The sequence below is a fragment of the Phalacrocorax aristotelis genome, chromosome 15 (assembly GCF_949628215.1).
Source record: "Phalacrocorax aristotelis chromosome 15, bGulAri2.1, whole genome shotgun sequence".
In the NCBI taxonomy this organism is placed as follows: Eukaryota; Metazoa; Chordata; class Aves; order Suliformes; family Phalacrocoracidae; genus Phalacrocorax; species Phalacrocorax aristotelis.
This window is the reverse complement of record NC_134290.1, coordinates 10,152,781-10,180,038: the sequence shown is the minus strand read 5'-3', so window position 1 is coordinate 10,180,038 and position 27,258 is coordinate 10,152,781. Positions and strand designations below refer to the sequence as shown.

The window sequence follows — 27,258 nt, the reverse complement described above, 5'->3', positions numbered from 1 at the left end:
TTGTTCTAGGAAAAGAAAAATCTTAATAAATAAATCTGGTGCTTCTTTTCTGGGAACTGTCTTACTGTCATTTATCTAGAAAATTATAAGCTGCATCCTATGGTTTTCACCCTGAGAAGGGAAGGGCGCCAGAGTCTCTGTGGAGCCCTCTGGGACCTCCTTGTTTCAGCTGATTTTGTCTGGAAGGACTTCAGATACCCTGGAATAAATAGCCTCTATGCCAGTTACTCTGGTTTAGAGCGTTTGCCTGTTTCCAGATTTACAAGTCTGCTATTGCTGTCATCTTTCAAAATAAAAAGGCTTTAATGGATATTTTGATTTTTATCAAAACTCTAGAAGAGTTTTAGTTCTGTTTTTGCTGCTTTCTACAAGTAATGTTAGTCTGGGTAAGGGTGGGGAGTCAGTGCCTGCATATGGGCAGTTGCTCGTGACTAAACATAATGGAGCTGTCGGACTTCCAAGTGATTAAAGTCCACTTCTAGTCTCTTTTTATCTATTCTCTTCAAATGCCTGTGAGTCAATAAGTTGGCCAGGAAGCCTGGCCCTGTGCAGAATCAGTCCGTATTTTATTCTGCCACAGATTCCAAGCAAGAGCTCTGCTTTTCTCCTGGTAGAGATGCATTTACAGGGTATCCTTGTGTTAGTATCTGTGTCATACCTGCAAGGGTAACGTAACTTGTTAGTATAGCAGACCCAAAAGTTATCTCTTGGCTGAAAACTGCTTCTTTAAAAACAGTCTGACCTGATAATCTCCTAGAGGAGACATTGTCAAATTAAGTTGCATATTTTTGTCAGCGTCTCTGCAAAGTGAGACCACTTGGTAGTCCCCTTGGGCTTTCTGCTTGCATGTTGCCAGCTGGAAAGTTGTTTCTTGGTCAACGTGAGTGCCCAGTCTCCAGCAATTGCATGCAGTGCATTGGTATCTTCTCACCTGTAATCCATGTAACACCTCATGGGGAGCACACCCCTTTGCTGTGGGTTTGGGGTTTTACTAAACCAGAGCTATTCAGTGAAGCCACATGTCCAAGGCAAGCTACTGTCTTAGGAAGTTTATTAAAGAAAATCTCTTTAACCTGTACAGTTGGTATTTTAAGCGTATCTGAAGTAAAACATGAGCAATGGCTGGTTTGGATTTCAGGCAGATTTTGTACATCTTAGGAAAGTGTGTTCTCTGCTTGCCAAGCTGAACGGGATTTACTCTAAGCTGTATTGTTCTTGTTCTCAGGTATACATGTCCTTTTGTGGAGAAGTTCTCTATTGATATTGAGACATACTACAAAACTGATCCAGGAGAGCACGTCAACGTGTTCAACCTTTCTCCTGCAGAAAAAAGACAAACTATTCTAGGTGAATAGCCTTTTCCTTTTAATTTTTCCTTTATTCTGCTTTTTTTTCCCTGTGTAAAGGATTTTGCTTGGTATGTCCCCATCTGCCTGTCCATCCCTCCTCTCTAAACACACACCTGCACGCCTGTTGGTGTCAGGCTCCAGGTAGGGTTACATCAAGTAGAGCGAGGCACCTGAGTTCTTTTCTAGGCTTGATGTAAATCACACAGAAGTAATTTTAATCCCCTGTCTGTAAAAGAAGCTAATGCTTTCCTATCTTATTTGTGCAGCTCCTGAGGGGAGTAAGACATCTAACGATTTTGGTTGTAATAAGTAGAAATAACCATAGAAGAGGAAAATATTGCTGTATAATTGTGTAGCTCCTTCACATACATGAGAATCATTCCTATCTGCATTTCTGAAACACGAAGGTGTATTTCGTTTTTGCTTCTCCTTCTCTGAGTCTTGCCCTTGTGCAGGTTAGTGAACCTTCTGTATGTAAGGATTTAATGAGAAAAGGCAAAAGGGAGCATCTTATAAAAAGGCAGAGAGTGGCAAGTGTCATAGTGATTCCTCTCCCTTGCTTTCCATCGTGGTCCATGCCCGTGGCATTTCCCAAGACTTTCCTGCATGGCAGGGAGTGCTGGCAATTACAGCCATGTGAGACTGAAGCATCCCTTGCTCTGAAGCTGCTGAGATTGAGGAGTGTTGAGCTCAGGCTGACTTCTGGCAGTCCCATGCTGCGCCGGCTGCAGCGGGAGCTCCGGGGAAGGACATCTAGTGGCTGCTCTGGCTCCTTGAGTGCTGTTGAAATGCGGGACGTGGCAGTAACCCTGTGCAATTTTATTTGAGTGTTACTCGATTTAAACTTCCTTGTTTTGAACTTCAGTTTGACTGTCTTCGTTCCCAAGCCTATTTGATCGGGCTTTCAGTACTGAACAAATAGACTTGAGTCATGCTGCCTCACTGAGAAGTGTGAGAATAGCTGTCATTTCTTGGGAAGTGTGATCCTGCCCTTCAATCCAAACTTCAGATATTTCTGCTGAGGTCTGCAGTGGGGTTCCTGATCTTTAAAATACGTTCATTCACTCTGCTCCCATTGCAGTTTCCACTTCTCCATTGTTGAAGTGTTAATTGGGACTTAAGTTAAACTTTCTGCCTCACAATAGCATGTGAGGAGTTACCATAACCTCACTTGATGGACTCCAAAGATAAGACGTTCAGTGGTAGTGCCTTTTCCACAACAGTGCTAAGAAAGAGCAGGTATATTTAACCATCTCAGATGAGACAGAGCTGTAGCACTATGAGTGATATTAGAAAAGCTGCAAGATGGAATGTACAAAAGATCTTTTTGGAGGTGGAAAGGTGGAGCGAGCAGATCTGCCAGAGTGCTGTGGATCTGCAGTAGCTGTGGACAAAAACATCTATTTGGAGCAAAGCCTCTGTTTGCTGGAACTCTGTGTACTAGTTCCTCTGGCAGAGCTGATCACTGCCCAGCAGCAATGTATAAACAATTTCAATATCAGTTGTTTAAGTGTAAGTAAAGAGAAACTAAACTGCTGTAATGCTTCTGGTACTTACTAAAGCAGAAATAACTCCTGAAAAATGGTATGTTCTTTTGTTCAGGAAAATGAAATGTCTGTTTCTATTCTCTTTCTGTAGATCCTATTGATATTGTTAAAGATCCTATCCCTCCACATGAATACAAAGCTGAGGAGGATCCAAAGCTATATAAATCAGTGAAGACTAAAAGAGGCCCTCTCTCAGAAGACTGGATTCAAGAGTACAAGAACAACCCTGGGAAATACCCCATCATGTGTGCATATAAACTGTGTAAAGTCGAATTCAGATACTGGGGGATGCAGTCAAAAATCGAGCGGTTTATCCATGATGTTGGTGAGCATTTATAGTCTTCCAAAGTTCACTGTCAACTCCTTAATGTTGTTTCTGAATTGAAACACAAAAGGTGAGGTCTGTGCCATGTATCGTATCCCAAGACATGTCTGTGTAGAGATTCCCGGATCTGATTACTCTTTTTGCAGAGCTGTGGGTCAGTTCAGAAAAGATCATGTTATTCTGTCACTTGTAATCATGGTATGTATGAATCCAAACCTCATGTAGCCACTGAAAGGGTTTCAAGTCCTGTGTAGGCAAGACCTTGCATTCTCTCTCTCTCTTTTTTTCTTTTAGATAAAGATCTGTCTAACTTTTCCAGATAATTTTCAAAATCTATGAGTTTTCTTTATTGTGAACAAAATCCTCAAGGGCTGCTCAAAGAAATGAGCTTTGCTTATGAGTCCTAAGTGGTTCCAGAAAACCACTCCCCGTACCATCTCTAGTTTCTACCTGCCTTGTGGCAGGGCTGGTGGGTCTCTGTGTGGTCATACATCTTTGTCCTCCAGGCTGCGGTGTTCAGGGCTCCCCACCTCGCTGCATTATGACCCACCATGGGTCGTTGACAGCTCTTAGTTGTGAGTAAATGTGCTGCTTTGATTGATGCATCATTCTTAGGTCAATGCTTTTAAGGAGGTATTGTTTCCGTCCCAGAAGTAACTAAGTGGAGACAGTCCAGGTGGTAGCAGTGCTGGCAGTAATTTGTTCTTTGCAGAAAATCTATAACGCAACTGATATAGTTTCTGAGCCTCGCCGCAAGAGACAGGATCTGTGACTAGATGGAAAATTTAAAGAATGTTTTAAAGAAGCATTCTCATCTCAAAAAAAGTGCAGAGCTATGGCTGTCCTCTGGCAAAGAAAAGGCCAAAGAAAGGCTGTGTAAAGGATGCTGCTTGCTTTCTGTACACAGTAAATCCTCCTACATGACCTCTACAGCTGTCCTTTCTATATGCAAATCTTCTTTGAAGTGCCTGATGCTAGCGTAAGTAATTTTATCGCTCTTTTCAGTCATACCGTGCTCCTGACAGCTAATGTGGAAAACACTGATAGAGCAGGGGAGAATAGTGTGCACTGCTCTCTGAATAGTCACAGGTTGCTTTCTTAAAGCTCCTTTGGTTTTACTTTATGCCAGGTGGAAGTTTTTTGCCTGTTATGGACTGTGTTACAAGTGGCTCTCTGCAATGAATTCCCTTGGCGCTTCGGTCACATGGGTTAATTTAGTGCATACTGCAAAACATGGGGGTAGAATAACAACTCCATTGTATCTGTCAAATGAAAAAGAAGCATGTGACTTTTCCAGTTGTTCAGAGGTGTTTGGCATAGATTAAATTGTGGTCCCTTAGAAATGTTTCTTTTGTATTTCATGAAAGATTGTCTGCCATTTTTCTCTTGATTGAGGCTTTGCGGAGAGCTTAGCCAGCTCATTGTCTGCCTTTCAAAAGCCTTTCCACTCTGTTATAATGATGGCAAATACTGTTTTTCAAAGATGCATAAAATCAGAAAAGTCTTTAAGGCAAGACAAAGTTGAATGAGTGAAAAGTGAAAGAAAAAGCTTTGGGTATCTACAGATGATGTGTAGCCTTCCCCTGCAATGGGATAGCCATGGGGAAGCCATTTGTGAGTGGGAAAAGTGTATTTGTACTAAAGACAGCAAGGTATGATGGTGTTTAAGATGGAAAGAAGTGGGCTACATGAACAACATGACTGACCAGGCTTATATGCTGATCCCAGTTTGGGGCTTTCAACTGGTGACCAAAAGCAGATGGAGACGTTTGTGCATTGTGCAGCCAATGGTTGACCAAGCTCTCAGGTGCCAGAGATGTTCTTGTGGGCCAGCCCCAACTTGGCATTTTTCTCCTTGTTCCCAGCTCCTGCAGATTTGTTTTGGGGGAATTAGCTTGCTCTGTGTGGGGTTGCCAAGCCAGCAAGAAAATGGAGGCAGGAACCACGAGCAGGATCCAAACTCTGCCCAAGGTGGGGAGCAGTACTTAGTGGTGCAGACTAAAATTAGGGAATGGGTTGAAGGACGAACATGTCTTAGTTAAGTGATGGATGGATTGTGATATGTAGAAAGGCTACTGAGTACGAAGGGAGTAACTCTGGGGGATGGTGTTGAAACGTTCTCAGTCTTACTGAGTGCAACAGCCATTTTCTTCTGATGACTAATTGGCCGGTTACTCAGTGCTGTGACAGCCTGAGACACAGACTAAAATTGTGGGTTATTAGTCTACTTGGCTGTAATATTTGTACGCTTTTTTACTCCTTTCCCATAGAATTTAAGTTTAATTGGACTGGCACTGCATAATGTTCTGCTCCCACCTGCTTCCTAATGGTGCATGTGGGCTATGATTCTTTTGTTGTTAAACAAGTGTGTTGACTGTGTATGGGTTATTGATTATATACTGTGGCAAAGTGTGTTCCCATCTCAGTAACTGGAGCTTTGTCTAAGCCACTGCATCTTAGGCTAAATATACCCAAATTGTTACACAGTGATAAAGTGGAAGTAGTTTCAGAAGGTTCTTTTGCAGAACTTTTGCTTCACTAAAGCATTCAACTGAGAAAGTTCATCCAGAAGGGCACTGCCTGTTGGGGCCTGCCGGTAGAGTTCTGTCTTTTTGAGGGTAGGCAGGTTGCAGTTAGTATGATGTGGATGCGACCATAGGCTTTTCTTTGTGAGTTGCCTGAGCAAGGGAGGTTAGGGAAGCAAGTAGGTATAACTGCAGGTTGCCTTTGATTGGATGCATTCAGACAACCAGAACTGTGCTGAGAATGTTACGGGATCTGTTGTGACTATCAAGGAAATAGCATTGCACAAGGAGAATCAGGCATCCTTCATCTGCTGCCGGAGAATTGTGAGTGTACATTATAAAATGCTTTGGGATGTTGCCACCAGGTACATAGTCGCTGAATATCTGAACGGTTGCTTTATATGGGTAGTTGAGGGGGGCAGGATTTGGTTGTGGTTTTTTATTTGCTTTTGGTTTTTTGCATTGAGTTTTTGTTACATGTACTATTTTTACTTCATGTTGAAAAACAAACCCAGAACTGTAGACAAAAGCTTTTTAAATTCAGCTAAAGTCCTCTCTGTCCTGCCTTGTTTCATGGTCATTTACACTAACTTTTGTAAGATCAAATTCAATACCACAATCTGCAGGCAAATAATTTACAAGAGTCAGCACCTCATGGATTCAACCAGTCTCTGAGTCATTGAGGTGGTGAGTTGAAAGGCAGGTGATTTAAATGTTTGCACCCTGCTAAACTCTTCACAGATAATCTTTCTGCACAATGCAGTAGGAAATGTTGTAATTAAATCAACACAACAATGATGGGTACCTCTGAACTCAATCTGCATGTGTAGGTTTGTGCATGTGTGGTTTCCTTGGGGTTCTATAAACTAAAGCATTGCATGCTCTAGAGAAATAATAGTGTTGCCTGCTGAGTTGTGCCAGGTGTGTTGCCTGCTGAGACTGTGAAAGAAGGCTCAGATGACCGTGGTGCACGCTGGGTGGAGGGGGAAAACCTACTCTAAAATCATCCGTGATTCTCCTGTGCCCCTCGGTTATCTCTTCACATCAGAGGCACCTCTTTGAGAGCATCTCCTACGCTGCAGTTCTTCCATACTACTGGGTTTGTTTGCTCTGTGGGTGAGAAGGGAGCATACTCCGCATAGCAGGTGGCAGCAGCAGGGATGGAGGGCCGTTGCATTGCCCAGAGCTTCACCTCTGTTGGGCTTCTTACCTTGTTCCAGGTCGGACAGAGTGCGACAGGTGGGATACTCTACCCACCCTGTCCTCCCCGGCCAGCTCTCCCACTACCCACGGGCAGCATGCCACAGGCTTGCAAGGCAAACAGCCAATGAGCCAGCCGTGAAACATGGCTTGAAAGCACAGCATGTGGGATTGAGTGCAGGACAGGGACTTCTTGGGCTGAGCAGGAGACGTTTGCACCTCCCCTCTTGCCAGAGAGAAAAATGAAAGCGAATGGGACCACAGATACCTTCAGCACTGTCCTGACGAGCCTCTCTGATCTGTTAAAAAGAGAATTTTTCCCAATTATACTCTGTGTCCTGAGTCTGATCTGTCCCCTCCTTTTCACTTTTCAAATAAAAAGCTTGTTTTTCTTTAATATTTTTATTTTAAAAATGCTTCAATACTTGATTTTTTCCATTGTACAGGAAGGGAAGCAGTGTCTGGACAGGTGAGGTCAGTCGTTTGTAGCCTGGCCTTGAATCCATATAGCTGTGTGGGACCACTCGGTGTGTCCTCTGGGTCTCTGCTGCCTACTGGAAGGCTTCAGCACTGCAGGCAGAAGATCAGTTCAGTGGTACACTCACTGCTAGGCACTGAGGGGACTGCTCAAGTTTTCCATCCCTAGCAGTGAAGATTTTTTTTCTGCAAGCTATGATCTTTGTTTTTCAATTTCTTTTTTACCTGGACAGCCTTGTTCTCTTCCAGGTTTTCTCCCTGTGTGTTTAAGAAAGAGAAATACAGCATCACTGACACATCCCAGGTGAAGGCCAGAGGCTAGGAAAATAATCTGAGTCTTTCTGACTTCATAACCAATCTGGAGTGATAGAGGCACAACAGCCGCGAAGCTCTGTAATGCCGTCCTATTTTCAAAAGAACAAGGCTTAAGGAAGGGTGATTTGGGATATCGAATCAAAGTGATGTGATTAGTGCAGACGGGGAGTTCTGTGGGTTGGGAGGAAGCAATACAGGTGACTGCTGTGATCTAAGATATAAAGTGAAAGAAAGCATAGGGGAACTTCAGGAGACTTTTTTTACCCCCAGGTGGTTTTCATGTTCCCTACGATCTTAGTCCATTAAAACAAAGATATGTGGTCAGTGGCATCTGTGCCTTTACACGGGGCATTTCCGAGGAGTTGGTGCATTGCGACATCAAGGCTGGATCCAGGAGCATGAGCAGAGGCTACTGAGCCCTGGAGTGGAGGAGGCCTTGGGATGAGAGCGAGGGGGCCGTTTGCTTCTGTAGCTGATCACAGTCCGTTTTCAAGGTGTTTCAAGCAAGGTAGAAGTGGACATTGTAGATGTGGAAGTCCAAAGGATGGTCGTGGTATTGGGGACTGAATTACAACAAGGGAAACGTTTTCTTGGCTTTCAGTGTAGATGTGATCTTAATTTTCATTTGAAGCTCGGCTGATTGTCAGTCATAATGGGAGGTGAAGAGGCTAAAACATTCTCCTCCAGTTCTGCAAAAAGTAATCTGATTGGGGAAATAACTCTGAATCTTGACTAAGGTTGAATAGAATTAAGTTGCTGAGGCCCCTTGTTCTGCCCCCAGAAGGACATGGTCTGCTGACTCAAACTTGCCTCCCCTAAATGGAGATCCCTTCTGAATGTCAGGTAGAGAAAGGCATAAAATATTGATAGATTTCATCTTACTGTGCAAATGAACTTCAGGTTGAGCTGGTGCATCACATAAGCTGCTCATCTCAATGGTTATTTCCTCCTGATAGGTTGACTTGTGGTGGCTGGTGGCATTAACAACTAACCGAAGTGCAGAGCAGAAAATAAACTGCCCAGGCCTGGAAGGAAATAACTATATAAAAATCAGCTTTTTGTATGATTTAAAAAAAAAAAACCAAACCCACACAACGGAAAAGTGATTGCTGAAACAAAAGGGATATTTAAGCTGAGCGTCACAGAAACTGTGGCAAAAGTGAGATCTAAGACTTCCTGCATAACAGTGAAGCAAATGTTGCTGGAAGCACTTTAGAAACCTTGTACGCAGTGGGACCATCCAGCTTTGGCCGTGCTCCTGGAAATGGAGTGTGCTTACGAGGGCCGTCTTTCCTCATGGTGGTGCTTATAGAGCTGAATCTGCATCTCCCAAAACATAAATGATTTTAATGTAGCCTGTTTGCCCTCTGTTTTGTAATAGCAGTGGTGATAGTGTGGCCTGTGGTCTTTGGCCAGGGTCTTCATTACAGTGAAAGGTTGGCTACCCTGCCTGCCAGCTTTTCGGCACAGTATTTTTCTGCTCCAGGCTCAGCAGAGGAGAATTGTGGGTCCATAATCCCACTGATGATTCCCACTGCTACTTTTGGCATGTCCTTCTACCCATGTCTGCCTCAGTTTCCCAGTAACTAAAGCAGGAACAAAATTTATTGATATATTTTTTGAATTTTTTAAATATTTTTTTTTCAGAAGGGCTCCCAAGGGTTAGTTTGTCAGTGTTTATAGAAGCTTTTAAAAGCACCATTACTGCTGTGTGCTCCCATCAGTAATAAATAGCAGTTTGGGGCTTTGACCTGTCATGAGCTTTTAAGCAATAATATTGGTTGAAAATCCTGAGTGACTATACTGTTTTAAAAGTCTTGGTGGAATAATGATGTTAGCCAACAATTTTAAGACCTGGAAGAAAGCTTCCGTCAGGAGCATTGTGTGTTGATATTGAGATAGTTCTTCCTTTCAGATATGTGATACACTGAAATATTTTAAATTGGCTTTACCTGCTTCATTTTTCTCATGCAGCAGAAGACAGATGGTATCTGCAAAATAAAGCGTCTTTATTCCCTCCCTTACTTTGCATCCCATCCCTTTATCTCAGAAGCTCATATATGTGATGCTGTTTCACTGATATATAGAAACCAGGTGCAGAAACCAGTTTCCAAGGAAAGGAGGGGTTTCAGTCTTAGCACTGCTGATGTGGGTTGTGCTTCTGTCATGTAACAATTGTAGTGGGCTATGTAGTGTTCATGAAGGAAGCACTTGAAACTGTCCTAGATAAAAAAAAATCTGGGTTTTGTTGTTGATGTTGGCTTTTTTTTTCCCTTCTGGGAACATACTTCACTTTGAAAGGCCGGATCCAAATGTTACAGCTTCCCAGAACTTCATGGGAGTTCCAAGCGTGGTCTGTGCCTGGCTCCTCCTTGGTGGAGCAGGTAATCACAAGACAAAATCCTGGGTCTGGAATTAGGAAATCCCTTCCCAAGTTAAAAGCAGTTACAGAAGACTGGCTAATTTTTCAGTGCATGGTTGGTTAGCAAGAATTGAGGAGATAAAGTACACAAAGTGACCAGTTTGCCATCCTGCCACCTGCTATATGAAGGCCCTTTACTGCAGCTTACAGCATTGTGTAGTTGACACCACCATAGTATCCATGGAACGGTGTCTTGAGGTTTTGGGGAAGGGAGCACATCGATTCAGGCTGCTCTGTAGCAGTGGTGACTGGGGTGTTCTGGCTTTGCAGGCTTGCGGAAGGTCATGGTCCGTGCCCATCGGCAGGCTTGGTGCTGGCAGGACGAATGGTATGGGCTCACCATTGAGGATATCCGGCAGCTGGAGAAGGAGGCACAGTTGATGCTGGCTCAGAAGATGGCCCAGTTTTGCAGTGAAAATGATACTGAGCAGCATGGAGTCAAAGACACTCCTGGTGAGAAGGATGTTGAAGCCAATACAGTTCCAGCTGTTGACACAGAGGATGCCACTGGTAACAGCGATACAGCCTCTGGAAGATCGCTTACTAAGCAGTGGTCCACCTCTTCCAAGTCCTCACGATCTTCAAAGAGAGGAGGTAAGATGCTGCTGCTGACTGGCTCCTCTGAACTGCTCAGAGGTTGGGCTTTCAGGAGGTATGACCATGTCTCCTTGTGGCTGACATCTCTGGGGACAATGCATATTTCTCCTGCGAGTCCCTTTAACTCAGAGGCCTTCTCTGCTGGTGTTGCAGGCTCAGTCTTCTCAGGTGACCTGTTATGGGTTTGGGAATGATTCTAGTCATCCCATAACAATGACTCAGTGGCACATGGCAGAATTCTTATCAATCTCAAAAGCAGAGAAACTATGAAAAACAGTAGAAGAGCAGGCATCAGCTGGCTAGCAGTGTTGGGTCTCAGAAAATGACACACAGTGGCACAGAGAGCATTAGTCTCTGTTACCCAAGAGCCACTGGTGGCTTTTATAAGGCCTGGACCTTCAGTGGTGTTCCCTTCCTGGATGTCTGCTTCTCTGCTGTGTCACAGAACCGGCCTGGCTGTGGGTCGCTGTTACCTGCCTCTTGTTTTCCAGGAGGCAGCTGCAGTGGGCACCCCGTGCTCCGTGGCCAGGGTTATACACCGCTGCATGCCATTCATTTCAAAAGCAGGTGTTTGGCTCCATGGGCACTGCAGTGTAGCTCGTGCAGTGAAGTACCCCCATTAGCTACTGATCAGGTTAAGGCAGGTACCCTCAAAAAAGTGGGTGGGTGCTGCTGCATTCCACTGGTGATGATGTACAGTAGCTGTTCAGAGACAAAACCTCACAGCCTGGGATTAGGCGGGACCGTGGGTCTTGTTTATGTTCCCCTCTAAATACCATTCAGGAAGCTTTCATGATTTTTCTGTTAAAGCCCCCCTATGGATACCCTGTAAGGACTCATCTTTGAGTCCTGAACTATGTCATTCCTCTCTTACTAGGCAATCACATTTTTTTACTGTACTAAACTCTTCCCTTCCTCGGACTGTTCTGTACAAAGGGGTGAATCCCCAGTGAGTTACAGACAGAAGGCTTGAACCCTCAGCAGTTCCCTCTCCTTTTAGTCAAGCGCAGCTGACAGCAGGGTAATGGCTCTCATAGAAGAGGGCAAAAAAAATCTTGATGTTTCTGAAAACCCCAAGGGGCAGCATTTCTTCAAGTGATGGTGGAAGGGGACATCTAGGTGAGTGAAGCTTCTTCATCTCCTGTATGCACTAAATATTGTGAGGAGTCTCCATTTTTATTTACCATTTCATCACGGGGCGAATGAGAGATGAGCAGTAGTTTTACCTTGCGATGACTCACTGGAGTGAGCCCCAGGGAACAACCTACCAGATGCTTCATAAATCACTGTATAAAGATAAAAATGCTGGCTACTTTGCTTGCACCAGGATTTTATACTGACGTGCCCATCTCTCATTATGCTTTTTGATATGAACCCCCTCTTCCACTCCTGACATGTTCATTGGAAGCTGTAGTTTTCAGACCTCTTAGGATTTCACTTGAAGGTTGTCGCTGGTAGCAAAGCATGAATTTCTTTTAAACTGCAGAATGCCTCAGCTTTTACAAGAAAAAGTAATAAAAGAAATGAATTGTGATGTGCTGGGAAGTACGTCATGCAGATATTTTAATCCTTCTTCATGCTGGCAGCATATTAACATATGGAAGCAAGGAGAGCTCTCTCGACTTACCGCTACCTCCAGCTGAAAAAAGCAACGCCTTTTCTCCAGAAGATCTTGGTCCTTTCTATACCATCCGAGTGAGACCTCTGGTGATAGCAGGACCCTTGTCGCCATCCCATATGTTATTATATGCTCTATTTTTAGCAACTATTATGTGAGTGTCTTGACGTCACTCCAGCATGAATTAGCTCTGCTCTGCCAACCTCCTTGCTTGCTGCTCCCTAAGGGGTGGGCGGTGGGGTAGTTGGGGGATGCTGAGCCGATGCTGAGCTGCAATTAGATGACTCTGCACAGGGTCTCCGTCCTCTTTCCACGTGACAACTGGGTAGCAAAATTAGAAGAATTTGACTTACAGATTTAACACTGCTACTACAACAGCATGAAACAGCTTGTGCAGCTGTCACAGTAACCAGAACCTTTCAGCATCTTGGTATATGCTAAATGAGAATTTGTCAGTCTCCTCAGGTTTTTGCAGTGTTACATTAGGTAGCTGCTGCAAGCCCTTTGTGTGTACTGTGTGACATGCAAGAACTATTTGAAAGAGGGGAGAAACCCCCTTTCTTGTCGTTCTCTGGGCAGTGCTCCCTTCAGCAGACGGCTGTTCTGTAACAAGTTCAGCCAAGATTTCAGGCTGGATCATTGCTAAATTATATCGGGGAGGTTTGAAGAAAAAAGCTTTAATATGTTTATATTTAGCACAGGTAACTCTGGAGGGGAAAATGAAAGGGAGCAGGTGGGTGTGAGAACAGGAGGGCAAACAGGAACCAAAAGGACCGTTGGGTTTTCTCCTTGCTCCGTGAGGACAGCCGCTCTGACAGCTCCCTATGAAGTAGTTGGATAGCATGTTGTTTAAATTATTCAAGTTTAAAGTTTAAATAGATCTCTAATCCAATTTGCGTGGAAGCAATTTCCTTCCAGAAAACAGATTATTTCTATCCAGGCTGCTCTGCTTAGCTACCCACCCGAAAGTTAGCGAAGCAGAGGCATGGTTTGTGTGCTGATTAGAGGCACGAAGAAAGCTTCCAATCAGCCTGCTTCCTTCCTAATTGCAAACTTTAAAACCCAGCTGATTTTGCACGTCCTACTAAACAATTATAAATAGCTGCCATTCAAAATAGCATAAGAGTGATACAAACGGCTTGCTTTAATGTAGCATCTTGCTGGCAGGTTCTAACAACAGCAAACAAACAGGATCTGTAAAGCGGTACACTGACATCACACCAGCATCATCGGGGTTTTGTGTTTTTAATATTGCAGCAGTGAATTTTCATAGAGAACACGACTCTTTCTCCAGCAAAGATCATGTTGGGAACTCTCTGTCTTGTCGATGTAGTGTATCGCATAAGGCTTTTTTGTTTTTTCCAGCAAGTCCCTCACACCATAGTATCTCCGAGTGGAGGATGCAGAGCATTGCCAGGGATTCAGATGACAGCTCAGATGATGAATTCTTTGATGCACATGGTATGTGGAGCCTAAATCACCATCATTTGTTTCCTGGAATGGTGGGGTAAGAGAACGGAAGGCATGGGGGGGGGGGGGGGGAAGCGGGAAGGAAGCGAGACTTTTTTTGCTTTGTTTGAAGTCTTTTCCTTTCTAACCAAGATGCATGCAGCGTCAGTGCAGCTTCTTCAAGCATCCCCAGCATCGCTCAGCAGACTCTTTCATTTAATGCAGCAACATTTTGGATTCAGTCTGATCTGTTTGAAGGGAGCTTGAACAGTCTTAGCCTTTGGAGCTGTATTTTATTTAGTGAAATGAGTGTGGGTAAAATTCAGTAATACTAACTAGACTGTGGGTGTGTCCTAATGATTCTGATTCAGTGTGACTGATTATTTTTCTAATTTGTTTTTTAATCAGTAGGAGGTATGATTAATTGTCCTGTCTGGGACTGAGGAGACCCAAATGTGCCTTTATTAACTCCTTATTCTCTGTTCCAGGAAACATAATAGTGAATGAAACAAGGTAGTTCAGGTGCCAAAGTTAATCAGTGTCGATTCCAGAAATCTCCGAGTAATTTTGACTATCCGTATTAGGAGAAAGCTGTGTTATTTTTTCCTCTGTGCATGTGTGTGTGAAGAAGCTTTGTTCCATTGCACTCATTTTATATATTGTACTTAACGCATATTTAAGCCTGAAGGGCTCCATCTCCACTGACAACAGATGGACTCTTCTCTCAGCTTGTAATGCTAATCTAAGTTAGACGCGCAACGTGTGCTGATGAAATTGGTGACCTTTCTGTGAAATGCAGTTGTTAGAAGATGACACCCCAGTTTTCAGCAAGATTTCACTGATGTTCAGCTAACGTTCAGTCTCAGAAAATAGTATTGTGTTCCAGAAGAGTTCTTGCATCAAGTATTTAGGCATGCGTCTCAAAGTCTGGGGTAGAAAGTGGCATGCTATTGTAGATAGTGACTTGCACAATAGCAGCTTAAATGGCCAGGATACTTGCAAGTCAGGGGATGACTGTGTCTCTTGCCTGGAAGAGGAAAGGGCAAACTTAGTTTAAGTGTCTATTTATTAACTTATGTAGCATCTACAAAAACTATGTATGGGATTTATTATATACATATAAGAAAAGAAGAGTGAGTCATTGAAATGGCATCATTGCTATACACCCTCTTTTTTTGCCTTTTTAATTACTCCGTAATAAAATCAAGATAGAGACGGCTCTGCCTGGGATCCAGTCCCCCAGGGAATCCCTGACAAGCTCCTAACAGGCCAGGGAAGGAGAATTAACAAAAAATGAGCCTTGTGCCACCACTGGTGTAACCACCTCTGTTGCAATACTTCTAGGAGCTTGCTAACAGAAAAAGCAGCTCCTCTTCTGCTAGCACGCAGCAAGTCTCTGTTTACGTACAGATTGTCCTCTGCAATCCACACAGTTGGGTTTGAAAAGTCTGCCTAGTCTGATGGGATTTTGGCTTACAAGTTGAAGCCTTGATGTGTGTGCTGTTCAACACAGCCCTCTCTTCGGGAGGGACCTCTTGTTGCCCCTTGGCCCACAGACGACATGTCCCAGCTCTGGGTCTCTGAGCAGGGATGAAGCACTGCTTGCGGCCCATCCTGCCAGGGAGGCTTGTGGGGTTGGTACCATGGGAACTGGCACAGATCAGGATGTGAGTCAACACCGCGCAGAGTTCCTCAGAAGTGCTTCCCGTATAAACGCACACATTTCTCGCAGTGCAGTGGGTGTAACCTGAGCCCGAGAAGATCTCTTGTTGCGGGCTTCCCACTCATCCTCCTCACTCACTGGCATACTCTGGTAAAGATAGTGACAAATACAGTAATATCTAATATCTATCCTGTAATGAATGCTAATAATGGGAGTAATATCCCATTCAATGATCACTTGAGCAGCAATAAGGGCTGTAATTAAACCTCTCAAGGAAATAAGTTTAATATTTAGATTAAGTTGCTGGAGGAGCTTTGAGTACAATCTTCCTCTTAATTCTCTACCAGCATGTGTTGCATGCTTGTGCTTTCCACTTGCTCTGAACAGGTAGCTCCACACTCCTTTGTGCAGGGGAGTGGGGATTTACTCAGATTTTTTTTCATAGCTGAAAAAGGAAATGGCATCCTGATGCAAAGTTTCCAGGTCACTCTCTTTTTATGGTCAAAGTGTAAATAGAAACTCCTAAAAATAATTGGTCTTTGCTTGGCTCTGCACTTAGTCCCCTTTGTATTTTTTTTTAAAGTCTTGCTCAGAGTTGCAGAAAAGATTAATACATTTCGTAATCCTTTTGTTCCTCATCCTAGGATTCTTCCAACTAATTATTTCCTTAGTAACTGTACAGTAACAAGAAAGGGGGAATCCTAGTCTGGGACTCTGAAGATTACAGCCTTTAGATCTTAAAGATATCTGTAAATACTGCTGTTGTTATTATGTTTATTAAATTTACAAGCCCCAAATTTTCAGGAAAGAAATACTAAGCGCAGAACAATAAATAAATTAGAAAGCACTTAACTGCTGTAACAGTAAAAGATATATCCTCAATGCAAAAGAAAAGAAAAGAGAAAGGGGCGTGGGGGAAGGAACCAGCAACCAGTACCAAAGGCACCTTTGTAAGACTTGCATTGCCGTTGTTTTGTTTCCTCTGGGATAAAGTGGGAGCTCCGGGGCTCTGTTTCCTTCCCAAGCACTTGCCAGGATTAAGTACGAAGCGTGGAGGCTGCATTGTGCCCTGCCCAGCTTGCACTGAGTCCATGCTCTTACCTGACAAAGGAGCCATCAGGCTGCTGCTGTCTCAGAGGACCTCTGGTCTGACATGAACACTTTTGTGAGCCCTTTCTCAGCTCCAGGCTGGCTGCCCTGTGTTCAAGCTTGGGCTGAGAGCAAGCTCAGCCTCTTGTCCTTGCATGTTAGGTAACCTAGCTCAGGCCAGCAGGCGTGGGGGTGGGCGTGTGGGGTGTACGGTGTGGGCACTGGGATGAATTCTTCCAGTGCTACAGCTGCTGTTCAGCAATGCCTCCGCAGGGCTCAGCTGCTTGCTTCCACGTGGATGTACCAGCAACGGCCTGTGGACAGGTAAGGTTGGACTCCTGCCTGTGTCAGGCTTTCACTGTGGTGAGTTAGGGCTCTGCAGCCCAGCGCCATGTGGTAAGGGCACAAAGCACAAGCCTGCCTTCCAGTGTCACCCCCCTAACAGCCCTCCCTCTTTTCTCCCCTAACCTGGCATAACTCCTTTGATGTCTGCTGCAGAGCAAGGCTATTAATCTTTCTTACGTTTGGATACTACTGTGGGGTGTTCCATAGGGTGTCTCCTTTACGTCTCTTCCTTTTAATTACACTTCTAAGAGCATCATATTTTGGGGACTCTTATTTTTTATCAGCTGTAGTTGAACTGAGCCAGGGGATTCTGAAGATCCTGAGGTAGGAGGTAAATGGCAGGCACATGCACTCAGTGTCATCAAACAAGTCTCATCTCCTAAGGAAGTCAGGCTAAAGATAGCCTAGGGAGTTCGTTTCCTTTATTACTCATGCCTTTTTAGGTATTTGGTCCTATTAACAATAGTGATCCTTGTCACTGCTTCCCCCAGAGACATCCTGCAGCTTTCAGATTGGTCTGGGAAGATCCCAGCGGCAAATGTTGCTTTGTTCTCTCCTGTACTGGAGCATTCTGGTTGCTTTAGCATCATCAGAAAGTATGGCAAGAAAAACATCAAACTCAGTACCTGAAATGGTAGCATTAAAAATCTGTGTTATTTTATCCACGCTTTAGGATTTTTGTTTGTTAAAAACATGCAACTAAAACATTTTTGTTTACTTTTCAAAAGACGCTTTGGTTATGTAGAATATAACAAAAGCTGGTGAAGTATCATGCTTTATTATGACTTAAGTCATCCAAATGTTTATAAGATTACATAGAGTTATGGGGCCTTATTTCTATTTAAAATTCTGTTCTGTGCTCTTGTCTGTATACATATTTGTGTGTGTGTGACTCTCAAAAAATCTGTTTTTTAAAGAGGACTTGTCTGACAATGAAGAAATGTTCCCGAAAGAAATAACCAAATGGAGTTCCAATGATCTGATGGATAAAATTGAAACCCCCGAATGCGATGATGTACAGGGTAATTTTTTTAAAAAACTTCATGTGATATTGTACAGTATTTCCAGGCAATTGTTACAGCCACAGTCTGAAAAAGGTAAAACTTATTATCCTCATCTCACAAAAGGAGAAGCTGAGACACAGCATAAAAATGACTGCCCAGTGATGCCAAAAAAGAATTGCCCAGTGGGAGCTGGGATAGCTCTTGATTCTCTTTTATTTTCTGCATTGGTTAGGCTCCTTTGTGTGACAGCCAGGATTCTCTCATGTAATGATGAAATATTCCCGCTCTGTCTTGAATGACTTGAATTTCTCCTGACTCTCCTTCCCTTTTGCTCCATCCTTTAGTCTTATCTGTATCTGCCTCGGTTTTATTTTCTGCTCATCGTTATGAAATTTTGAAAGGAAGCTAGCTCCTCAGCTAGATCGATTCATGTAGCAGCACGGTGGAAGATGACCCTTAGGCTTTCTGGTACAAAGTTGGTCTGTGTAGGCGCAGACATAGGAGCGCATCAGATCTCTGCTCCCCCAGCGTAGTTCAAGCAATTCCTTTTATTTTTCCACAAACTGATCAGTTCTGACAATTGTGCAGGGATTTCCCATTGTTGCCATCCTTAATAAAGCAGTGGTGCTGGATCGCTGTAATGAGAGAAGAGCTCACTAATGTCCTCAGCTCCTACCAAGGTTATGAGAAATTGCTGGAGAATAAGTGACCCAGCATTGCCCGGGCTTCTCAGGTGGAAGGAGGTGGGAGGGAGGGAGAGGGCAATTTGATGAAATAATTAAGGAGATGTGAGGCAGAAGAGGCTGAGATGCATTAGCACAAACAGTGTCTTTATGGAAGAGTGTCTTTGCCAAATAGCATCTTGCAGCCCTGACATTTTAAACCTCTGTGCTTCCAGGTGACTTGTATCACGAGACATCAGCAGAGTACCATGTTGGCTCCAGCGTGGAGAGGCTCAGCATCATTGAAGTAAGTGCTTCGGTTTCTTGTAACAAGATCCTTTGTTGCTGGAATGTGTCCATGTGGGGTAAATGGTGTAAATGGCTCCCTTTGCTGCAGGTGGTATATTGTCCTTGTGTGTCATTCAGAGCCACGCTGGCATGCTGTGTACTTCATGGCTAGGTTTAAGGGATTATTTCACCTGTCTTTTGAACATTATATAGAAAATACTCTGTAGTTTGCAGGCAGCATCGAGTATCCAGCTGGAAAAAAGTACTAAACTTTGGGATAACTGCAGCCTGAGGCACTGCTGTGTAGAGCCATCCTGCTAATGCCGAATGAGCTACCGTGGATGTGGGAGTGGGAGAGGTTACTGCAGCACCAAGGTGCAGGCTGTGGTGGTCCAAGTGACATAGCTTGGCTGTAGCCCTCTCTTTGGAGTTGCTCAGGGTCTTGTTTGGCAGCCATTTATAGCATAGCCTGTATCAGCACTCTAGATAAAATAAATAAATAATAACACACCCACCCTGGCTTTCTAGACTTGCATATACAGGCTTTTGCAATTCAGCGTCCTAGTGAGACAGTGCATCTTGCAGTGGCTATACTCATCCCACCCTTAAAGCATCTGCCTGTCTGCTGCAGGGATGATGATGATGCTTGCAGAGTGCCTAAGTTATGTCGTGGTCTATCAAAGACCGTGAGCGTGGTTTTGGTATTACTCTGTGTGCCAGGCTGTAAGGTCATGGTGGTTCGGCTTTTTCATAATAGACTGAGAGCCTCAAGGGCCATGGGGAGAGTGTGTGGCTGGGGATGGGAATGGCTCTAGCTGCCTTAAAATAAGCAAGTCACAGCCCTGAGACTTCTCTTAGAGCTCAAGATGGTGAGGGGGACTTGTCTTCAGATGGCTGTACAAACTCAACCCCCTCCCATTCCTGTCTTCATTTTAGAAAAAGAACAGACTTCAAAGTGAGATGAAAAAGGCAGTTATTTGTAGTTGCTCAAACAGCAACAGTATGAAATTTCTAGCCACCATTGTACTGGTTTTCAGGTTAAGAGCCTCCATCACCAGAAGGTAGTTCCCGAATCAGGTATCTTAAGAGACTCCAGATCTTAGAAGAAAATTCTAAATAGCCACCTCCACCCCTAAACTAATCAGCAGTTGCTTGCATGTTCCCCACTTCCTTCAAGAGCAGATGTTAATGAACTGAAAGGGAAAGGTGCCTCCAGATGACTGCTGATAAAATTCTGGATGACCTCAGCTTGGTGACTTGTTGTTCTCCAAATGAGCACTTAAAACATTTGTCTGAAAGTCAAAGTGGTGCTGAGATGCTGAGAGCGCTCCTCCCATGCCTCCAGCCAGGCAAAAGTTCACTTTGCAGGTGCTGTAAACTGGCATCAGAGAAGGTTTAAAGAGCAGGCATTAATACAGTGTAATGGTACTAAATAATTAAAGGCCCATTCTTATGCAGGAGGTCTGGAAAATCTTTATTACAGACTTGGATGTGAATTTTAATACTTCTGGTGGGCTGTGTATTAAGACATGCTTTAGCATTATTTGGTAAAAATGTAAGCTAGTTGTTAGGTTGCTAATGTGTGCCTGGGCATGCTTTCCTTGCACCAGCAGGTTTGGCAGGGTGTCAGTCACTGCTCAAAGGACAAGAGGTGACTAAAGATCCTAAAATGAGAAGAATTTGCCAAATGGAAAATACTGCTGCCCTCCACCCCTTCCACACCCCCTCCCAATGGCTGTTTTTCTACCTTGACAGGGAGTTGCCCAGGATGTTCTCTGATTTTTGTCTCTACTAGCACAAAGCATAAGGCACAGGAGGAAAGTTCAATACCTGATTTCACATCTCTCAAAGGTGTTGAGGTGGGGGATCTGAGCCCCTATGGGAGCTGTAAACACTGAAAGCCTTGGTAACGAATAAATACTAAAAATAGTTACTGCTCCATTGTGTTACAATATGTGACCAGTACAAATGGATGCTCTTGTACCTGCTCCGGGGGCATCAGGATTGGGCTTACAGCTGTTCTGGCAGGGCACTTAATGATATCCCACTCTGGAGTTCAGATAAAATTCCCTCCTTCCCCCATACTACAGCCTGTCTGTTTAGGCAAGGGACTGGTTCAGCATAATAAGCAAAAGACCTGGACAGCCAAAATAAAAACCTTTATTGTGTTCATGCAGCAGTCTCCCAGCCAGATGTTGGCCAGCCCTTGGGTCATGGGGTCTTGAAGTTTTTTCTTCTCAGTTCCTCTTTTGCAACCACATAAGCAAATCTGAAGTCTTATTTATAACTTCTGTTGTAGGCAAACAGATGCAATGACTGATCTTTTCCTACAACTTCTTTCCCCCAGTAACTTGCCACTTGCTGACCTGTTTGATCTTGTTTGTTAATTTTGCTGAATGTGTTTTACTGTCAACTGCTGCAGCTGAGCTCAGCATCCCAACAGAAAGCAACAGCCATTTTTATTTCCTTATTTTTCCACCCTAGCTCACACAAGTACTGTCTTTACTGCTGCCGTGTTTTTACCTGGTTACAGTTTTATGCATTTTTCTTTTTTCACTTTCAGCATTCCTTCTGCTTAGGACAGTCAGTTACGCTGAGGCTGTGCGCGTGCATTTGTGCATGTGCATGCTTGAGATAAGAGACCTGAAAGAAGTAGTCAGGTTCTCAGCTGTTTTATCCAGGTGTATCTAATGCCCATTTCCATAAATGAAGCACATTCCTTCTTGAAGAAGGTTTATTTTCTTACCCACAAAACTGCAGATGTTATTCTAAAACCTCGTATCTCCTGCGTTTAGAAACCTGGTTTTAAGTCATCACCTATCAGGATCAGTTTAGACTCTTGTGCTTCTGTCGGTACAGTCCTTTGGCTTAAATACCTCTCTTCCCTCCCTAGCTTTCTTTACTCATCCCCACTGTGTTTGAGAGCAGGCATTTCAGTCTTGGGTAGCTTTGTGAAGCAAATCAAGCTGAACTCTTTCAGTCTCTGTTCAGAAAGTCTCTGTGCTTCTTGTCCTTCTGTGGTCGTTCTCACACTGCAGTGATCTTTGTACAATTATCTTTGGGATGGCCCAAACCGAACTCAGCCCTCTATCTGGGGGCTTGCCAAGGCCTTGTATCATGGCTAATATTGTTTCTGCTGGAAATACCTTGCTTCACAGGTGGTTGTTTACCTCATCCCTGATTGGATTTGATGTGGATGGTGCATTTATTGTACGCAGTGTGTGTGAGATTGGGGAAGAAAAGGTGATAAAATTTGCGTAGAATGCACTTGGACCAAATAAAACTTCTTTGCAAAATAAGCCTTTCTGCCGCTCTCTTTCATTCCCACCTAGGATGAATCAGTGCAGCCATTAATGCAGCCAAGTAAAATCCATGTCCTCCTCTTGGTACTCCATGGAGGGAACATCCTGGACTCAGGAAGTGGTGACCAGAGCTCTAAGCAAGGGGATGTCAACACCATCACAACAGTGTTTGACACAGTGATGAGGGTACATTACCCAGCTGCTCTTGGACACATTGCCATCAGGCTAGTCCCTTGCCCAGCCATCTGCTCTGAAGCATTTTCGCTGGTGTCCAGGTAAGTTGATGCTACTTTGTCATAGAGGGACATGTATAAAATCTCACTCTTGATTTTTTTTTTTAATTTGCTTTTCTGAAATGTTCTGCATGTAGTATTGAAAGCTCTGACCATGCTTTGAGAATGCACTTATTAATATACTAGTTAGGCATTCAATCTCGATTTCATACTTAGCTGCAGTGAATACAGTAATCATGCAGCAAGAGTTCTGAGATTGATTTATTCTAATTAATCCAATAAATACTAAGGCTTTAATTCCTTGTCTGAGGGTTGTTCTGCCAATGTAAGTATGTTGTCCTTGAAGATTTACTTTTGATGGGAGGGAAAGATTTATTAAGCTCTCACCCATTCACATTGGAATAAATGGCCTTTCTCTCTTGAGGCTTTTTTTTAATGAACTGCAATACTGACTGTACTGTCTGCAAATGGTTTTCCCCACTCTCTGTGTTAGGCTGAATGTTTCCAATGTCTCTTGCCCTATCTAGCCTTAGCCCATATAGTTATGATGAAGGCTGCCTGTCCAACAGCCAGGACCACATTCCCCTTGCTGCTCTCCCTCTGCTAGCAACATCATCCCCACAATACCAAGAAGCAGTAGCCACAGTCATCATCAGAGCCAACCAGGTCTACAGCGAGTTCATCAGATCCCAGGAGGGCATGTCATTCAACGGCCAGGTGAGCCAGCGGCTGTTTATAGCCACAATGAAAGGAAGAGCAAGTGAAGCAATTTCCTTCTGAAGCTGTCTTTTCCATTAATCTCTCAGGAGGGATGGAAACATGAGTGTTGAGCCGCAATAAGAGAGTGTTGTGCTTCCATTTCTTTCTTTCTTTCTGAGAGAGAGATTATTGCTTATGCTCTGTCTTGAACCTTTGGGATTCAAAGCAAAGTCTGAGCTTGTGTTCAGAAATGAAGCTATAAAGCTGTGAAGCTAATCCATTTTCAGTATGACACACCTTTCCAAATCAGGAATGCTACCTTTGTTACTAAACATGATCTCCACTCTCATTGCAAGCCAAGGCTGTTTAAGCATTCCCATCTTTAAAGCACCTTCAGCAGCTCTTGCTGGAGTTGTCACAGAACTGGGTTTCTTTTCTGAGACTGTGCAGCTGCTATGCCCCATAAAAGACCAGGACTGAGCCTCACACCTCTGTCAGCAAAGTGACTCTCTAGCCCTGTGAGGTTTGAGCTGTTGGACTAGCTGTAACATTGCACTGCTGTTGTGTGATTTATCCACCTGAGATTCTTCCCAGCCAGTGCTGTGCTGGGGACCCAGAGAACACTCTCGTACCAAAGGTTCTCAGTGCTTTATTGTGTCTATGTGCTCAGTACCCTTGGAGGCAGGACAATATTACCTCCTCAGTGTACAAACGGGGCAGAAGCACAGGGAAGCTTGCCTGAAGTAACACGGACAGCTGGCAAGGAGGGAATCAGGCTTGGTTTTCTGAGGCTGGAGTTAGTGCCATGATGAGTGCTCTATGTGGCTTTCGCTTTACACCAGTCGGCTGGTGGGGACAGCCAGAACACATTAGCTATGTTAGCTAATGAGACTCTGCAGGGTACAAGTGGATGTTCATTGACAGAATAGTTTTACTGATGAAAGCACTGGGCATCCTGTTACTGCAGCTTTCTTAGGTATAACACAGCACTCCGTTTAACTGTCATCTCTGAACTCTGAAGTCAAGGGGCTTTTTTTTCCCCCACCTCCCCTACTTCTGTTGCCTTTTTCAGGTCTGCTTGGTAGGGGACTGTGTTGGAGGAATCCTGGGATTTGATGCCTTATGCTACAGCAATCAGACTGTGTCCGAGAGCCAGAACAGCAGTCGGCGAGGAAGCGTTGTGAGTGTCCAGGTAATGCTGGCTCCCAGTGTCTCCTGGGAATAGGTCTGCTGGCCACAGCACTTCCATGGCCCCTGTTTTTAATAAGGATCTTTTCACAAAACAAGAAAGACTCTATTCCTTATCAATGTCAAACATGAGTCTTAAGGTGCATGTGTGTCTCAGTTTGGGTGCGTTTGCTCTGAACAGGGATGCTTTACCCTCTGGTGTGAAGCATCACCCACACCTGCTTCACATACACCCTTAGGAAGCAGTTTGATCTCAGATACTGTATTGCTCTCAACTGGATCTTGGGGTAGATGGGGAAAGGAGGATGAAAAGAGGAGGTTATAATGTGGGTGTATTCCCGATTCAGCTGTCAGGAGTGCTAAATTGATATATTTCAAATCCCAGGATACGGACCTCCTGTCTCCTGGAATAACGGTGAACAGCTATTGTTCCAGTGGCTCTAATCTGGAAGCCAGCAGACACCTCAGCAGGAGCAACATTGATATTCCCCGTAGCAACGGAGAAGATCCAAAGAAGCAGCTGCCACGAAAAAGGAGTGATTCATCAACCTATGAACTGGACACGATAAAGCAGCATCAAGCCTTTCTTTCAAGGTAAGATTTTGAAGGAACAGAACCAGCAATGAGATTGGTGCATCTGTGAAACCCGAATGTTGCTTTGTCATCCAGTGATAAGCAAGGTGGAGGAAAGTGTTTAATTTACATTAGAGGAGTATAGATTTCAGTGTGCTGTATATGCAAGAAAAATTAACAGCACTGTTGCTCAGTGGCAGTGAGAGAATCCAGCTGCTCTACTGCATCTGTATTACAATGGCAAGAAATTCATCCTGTTGCTTGACAGCTGAGGCAGTTGGGTAACTGCATTTTTGCTGTGCTGCAGTGGCAGGATGGAGATCATAAAGTGAAGGTAGAAGTAGTGTGAGGGAAGAGAGTGAAGCAGAACTGGGAATCCCGTGGTGTTATAATTTCAAAGCATCTCTGAAAGCTGATTTTTGAGTGGGCTGGCCTGTTTTTGGGGAAGGTTGGGGATGAGCTGAGTAACCTTTAATTTTGGCCTAGTTCAAGTGTGAGATTGAATTGCAGTGCCCTTTCCTGGTGCAGGAGCAGCTTTATGCTGTCATGGTGGCTGGCTGGCTAGTTCATGGTACAACCCTCAACTGCACATGAGGATTGTTCTGTCTGTGTGACTGTTTGGCAAAGCGACCTGAGTCCCCTGTATGGAGCAGGGATGGGGGACAGTATTCTGTCCTCTGCCAGGGATGCTCCATTGCATCAAGGTTGTGTTTCAAATTTGTCGAATTTCACTGTTGAAGCCCCCAATATCACATTCCTAAGCTTCTTCAAATGGACTTTCAGAAACTTATCTGTTAACAAAACCAATGAGGCGGTCTTTCTGTGGCTGCTGATTGTTCAGGGATTACTTCTGAACAAGCCCAGAGGCTTCTTCTGACTGAATCATCATCTTCAGCCTTTGAACTGGACAGCCCAGACCTTTTCCTCCTGGAGGCCCAGAGGAACTGCAACATCCTCTTAATCCCTCTTCCCCCACATCCCAGGTACTGGGGAGCAATGTCCCACCCAGCAAATACCATTATCTGCATTGCAGCTGTGCCCAAGGCTGTTTCTTTTGCCCTGTGCCAAGCTGAAGGCCTGTCCTGCACTTCTGCCCCTCCTTCACTTCTTGCAATAGTTGCTCCAGCACAGGCACTTTTGTTGTCCTGCTATGTCGGGGGCCCTTTTGTAAAAGGTTCATAGGAGAAAGTGTGAAAGTGAATGTCGCTGCTGCACAGAGGTACTATATTCAGACAGACAGCTGCATTTACAAAAACCACAATAAGCTTCTCGGCTATTTCCAGCAGGTTAATAAAAGGCAATCAGTCTCTTGTTCTTACCTTACCAAAACAGCCTCCTATATTAAAGGAGAAAATATGAGTTGTGCAAAAATGTGCTTTTTCTCCTCCTTGTTCTTGACCTCAGGCGCACAGACTCAGCTAAGGAAATCGAGCTGGCATCTTGCTGCAGTTTCACATCTAGTTTAGAATAAGCACTGGGCCTGGCATGGATAAGAGATTGCAGTTGGTTGTTTCAGATAGCTTTTTCCTAGTCCTTCCTGCTCCAGTGCGCCTGCTCCCAACATGAAGCACCTGGGGGGAGCCTGGCGAGGACTGTCAGTGTTCAGTGCACTGATGGATTGGTGCACCTTTACCTCTTTTAGGGTTTTGTGTCTTTTGTAAATCTGCCTTTAGACCTTGGGTTAAAAATGGGTTTCTCCCCATGGCTCAAGAGCAAGACTCCCTCAGGGGAAGGGGCAGGTTGAAGCTGCTGAATGAGCTCTCTCCACAACTCTCCCCCTCTGCTCCCTGTCTCAGCAGAGGCTTGGGTGCAGTGATTCACCTCCTCCCCTCCTGCGTGACAGCAGGGTGTCACACCAGGACCCAGCCCTGGACCTTGTGCTTACAGCCGTCATTACTGAGCAGCATGGTCATCAGCAGAATGTCCCTTTGGCCTCTCTAACTCTCTCACTAAGTAATGATTTTCCCATACAAAAACCAAGCCCTGATGTGACGTGGCTTTGTGCAGGAGATTGGCAGAACAGTGCCAAGTTTCCCTAATGGGCTCAGCAGACGGGCATCCTGGCTTACGGGGGCCTTTCTGTCCGTGCCGATTGCGGATTTCAACTTGTGCCAAAGACACTCATTTTTATTCATGTATCAGACCTACCCGCTAATGCCCAGCAAGCCAGAGCAGCATCTGGAGATTACAGTCACACATTTATTTTTAAATTCAGTCCTTCTGCACAACTACATTATTTCTGGCTGTGCTGTACTTGTATTATTATAAATGAGTTGATTTGCTTCTGAAATCCATAAGCTCTTGTTTAATTAATGCACACAGTACATCTGCTGCTTTTTAAAGGGAGAACAGGGCACTGTAGGTTGCTTGGAGCATGACGGATTCAGA

At 44.3% G+C, this 27,258-nt stretch overlaps 1 protein-coding gene across 5 annotated transcripts in view; it reads left to right on the top strand.

The window, feature by feature from the left end:
- PITPNM2 (phosphatidylinositol transfer protein membrane associated 2) overlaps positions 1–27,258 on the top strand; it is a 139,856-nt gene that overhangs the window by 89,404 nt on the left and 23,194 nt on the right. For all 5 annotated transcript variants that reach the window (XM_075110595.1, XM_075110594.1, XM_075110591.1 and 2 more), the window contains exons 5-14: positions 1,226–1,347; positions 2,988–3,221; positions 10,431–10,754; positions 13,741–13,836; positions 17,839–17,943; positions 18,824–18,894; positions 22,208–22,452; positions 22,938–23,127; positions 24,182–24,301; positions 24,683–24,891. In XM_075110595.1, coding sequence (XP_074966696.1) covers positions 1,226–1,347; positions 2,988–3,221; positions 10,431–10,754; positions 13,741–13,836; positions 17,839–17,943; positions 18,824–18,894; positions 22,208–22,452; positions 22,938–23,127; positions 24,182–24,301; positions 24,683–24,891 — 1,716 coding nt within the window. The remainder of the gene's footprint in view (positions 1–1,225; positions 1,348–2,987; positions 3,222–10,430; positions 10,755–13,740; positions 13,837–17,838; positions 17,944–18,823; positions 18,895–22,207; positions 22,453–22,937; positions 23,128–24,181; positions 24,302–24,682; positions 24,892–27,258) is intronic.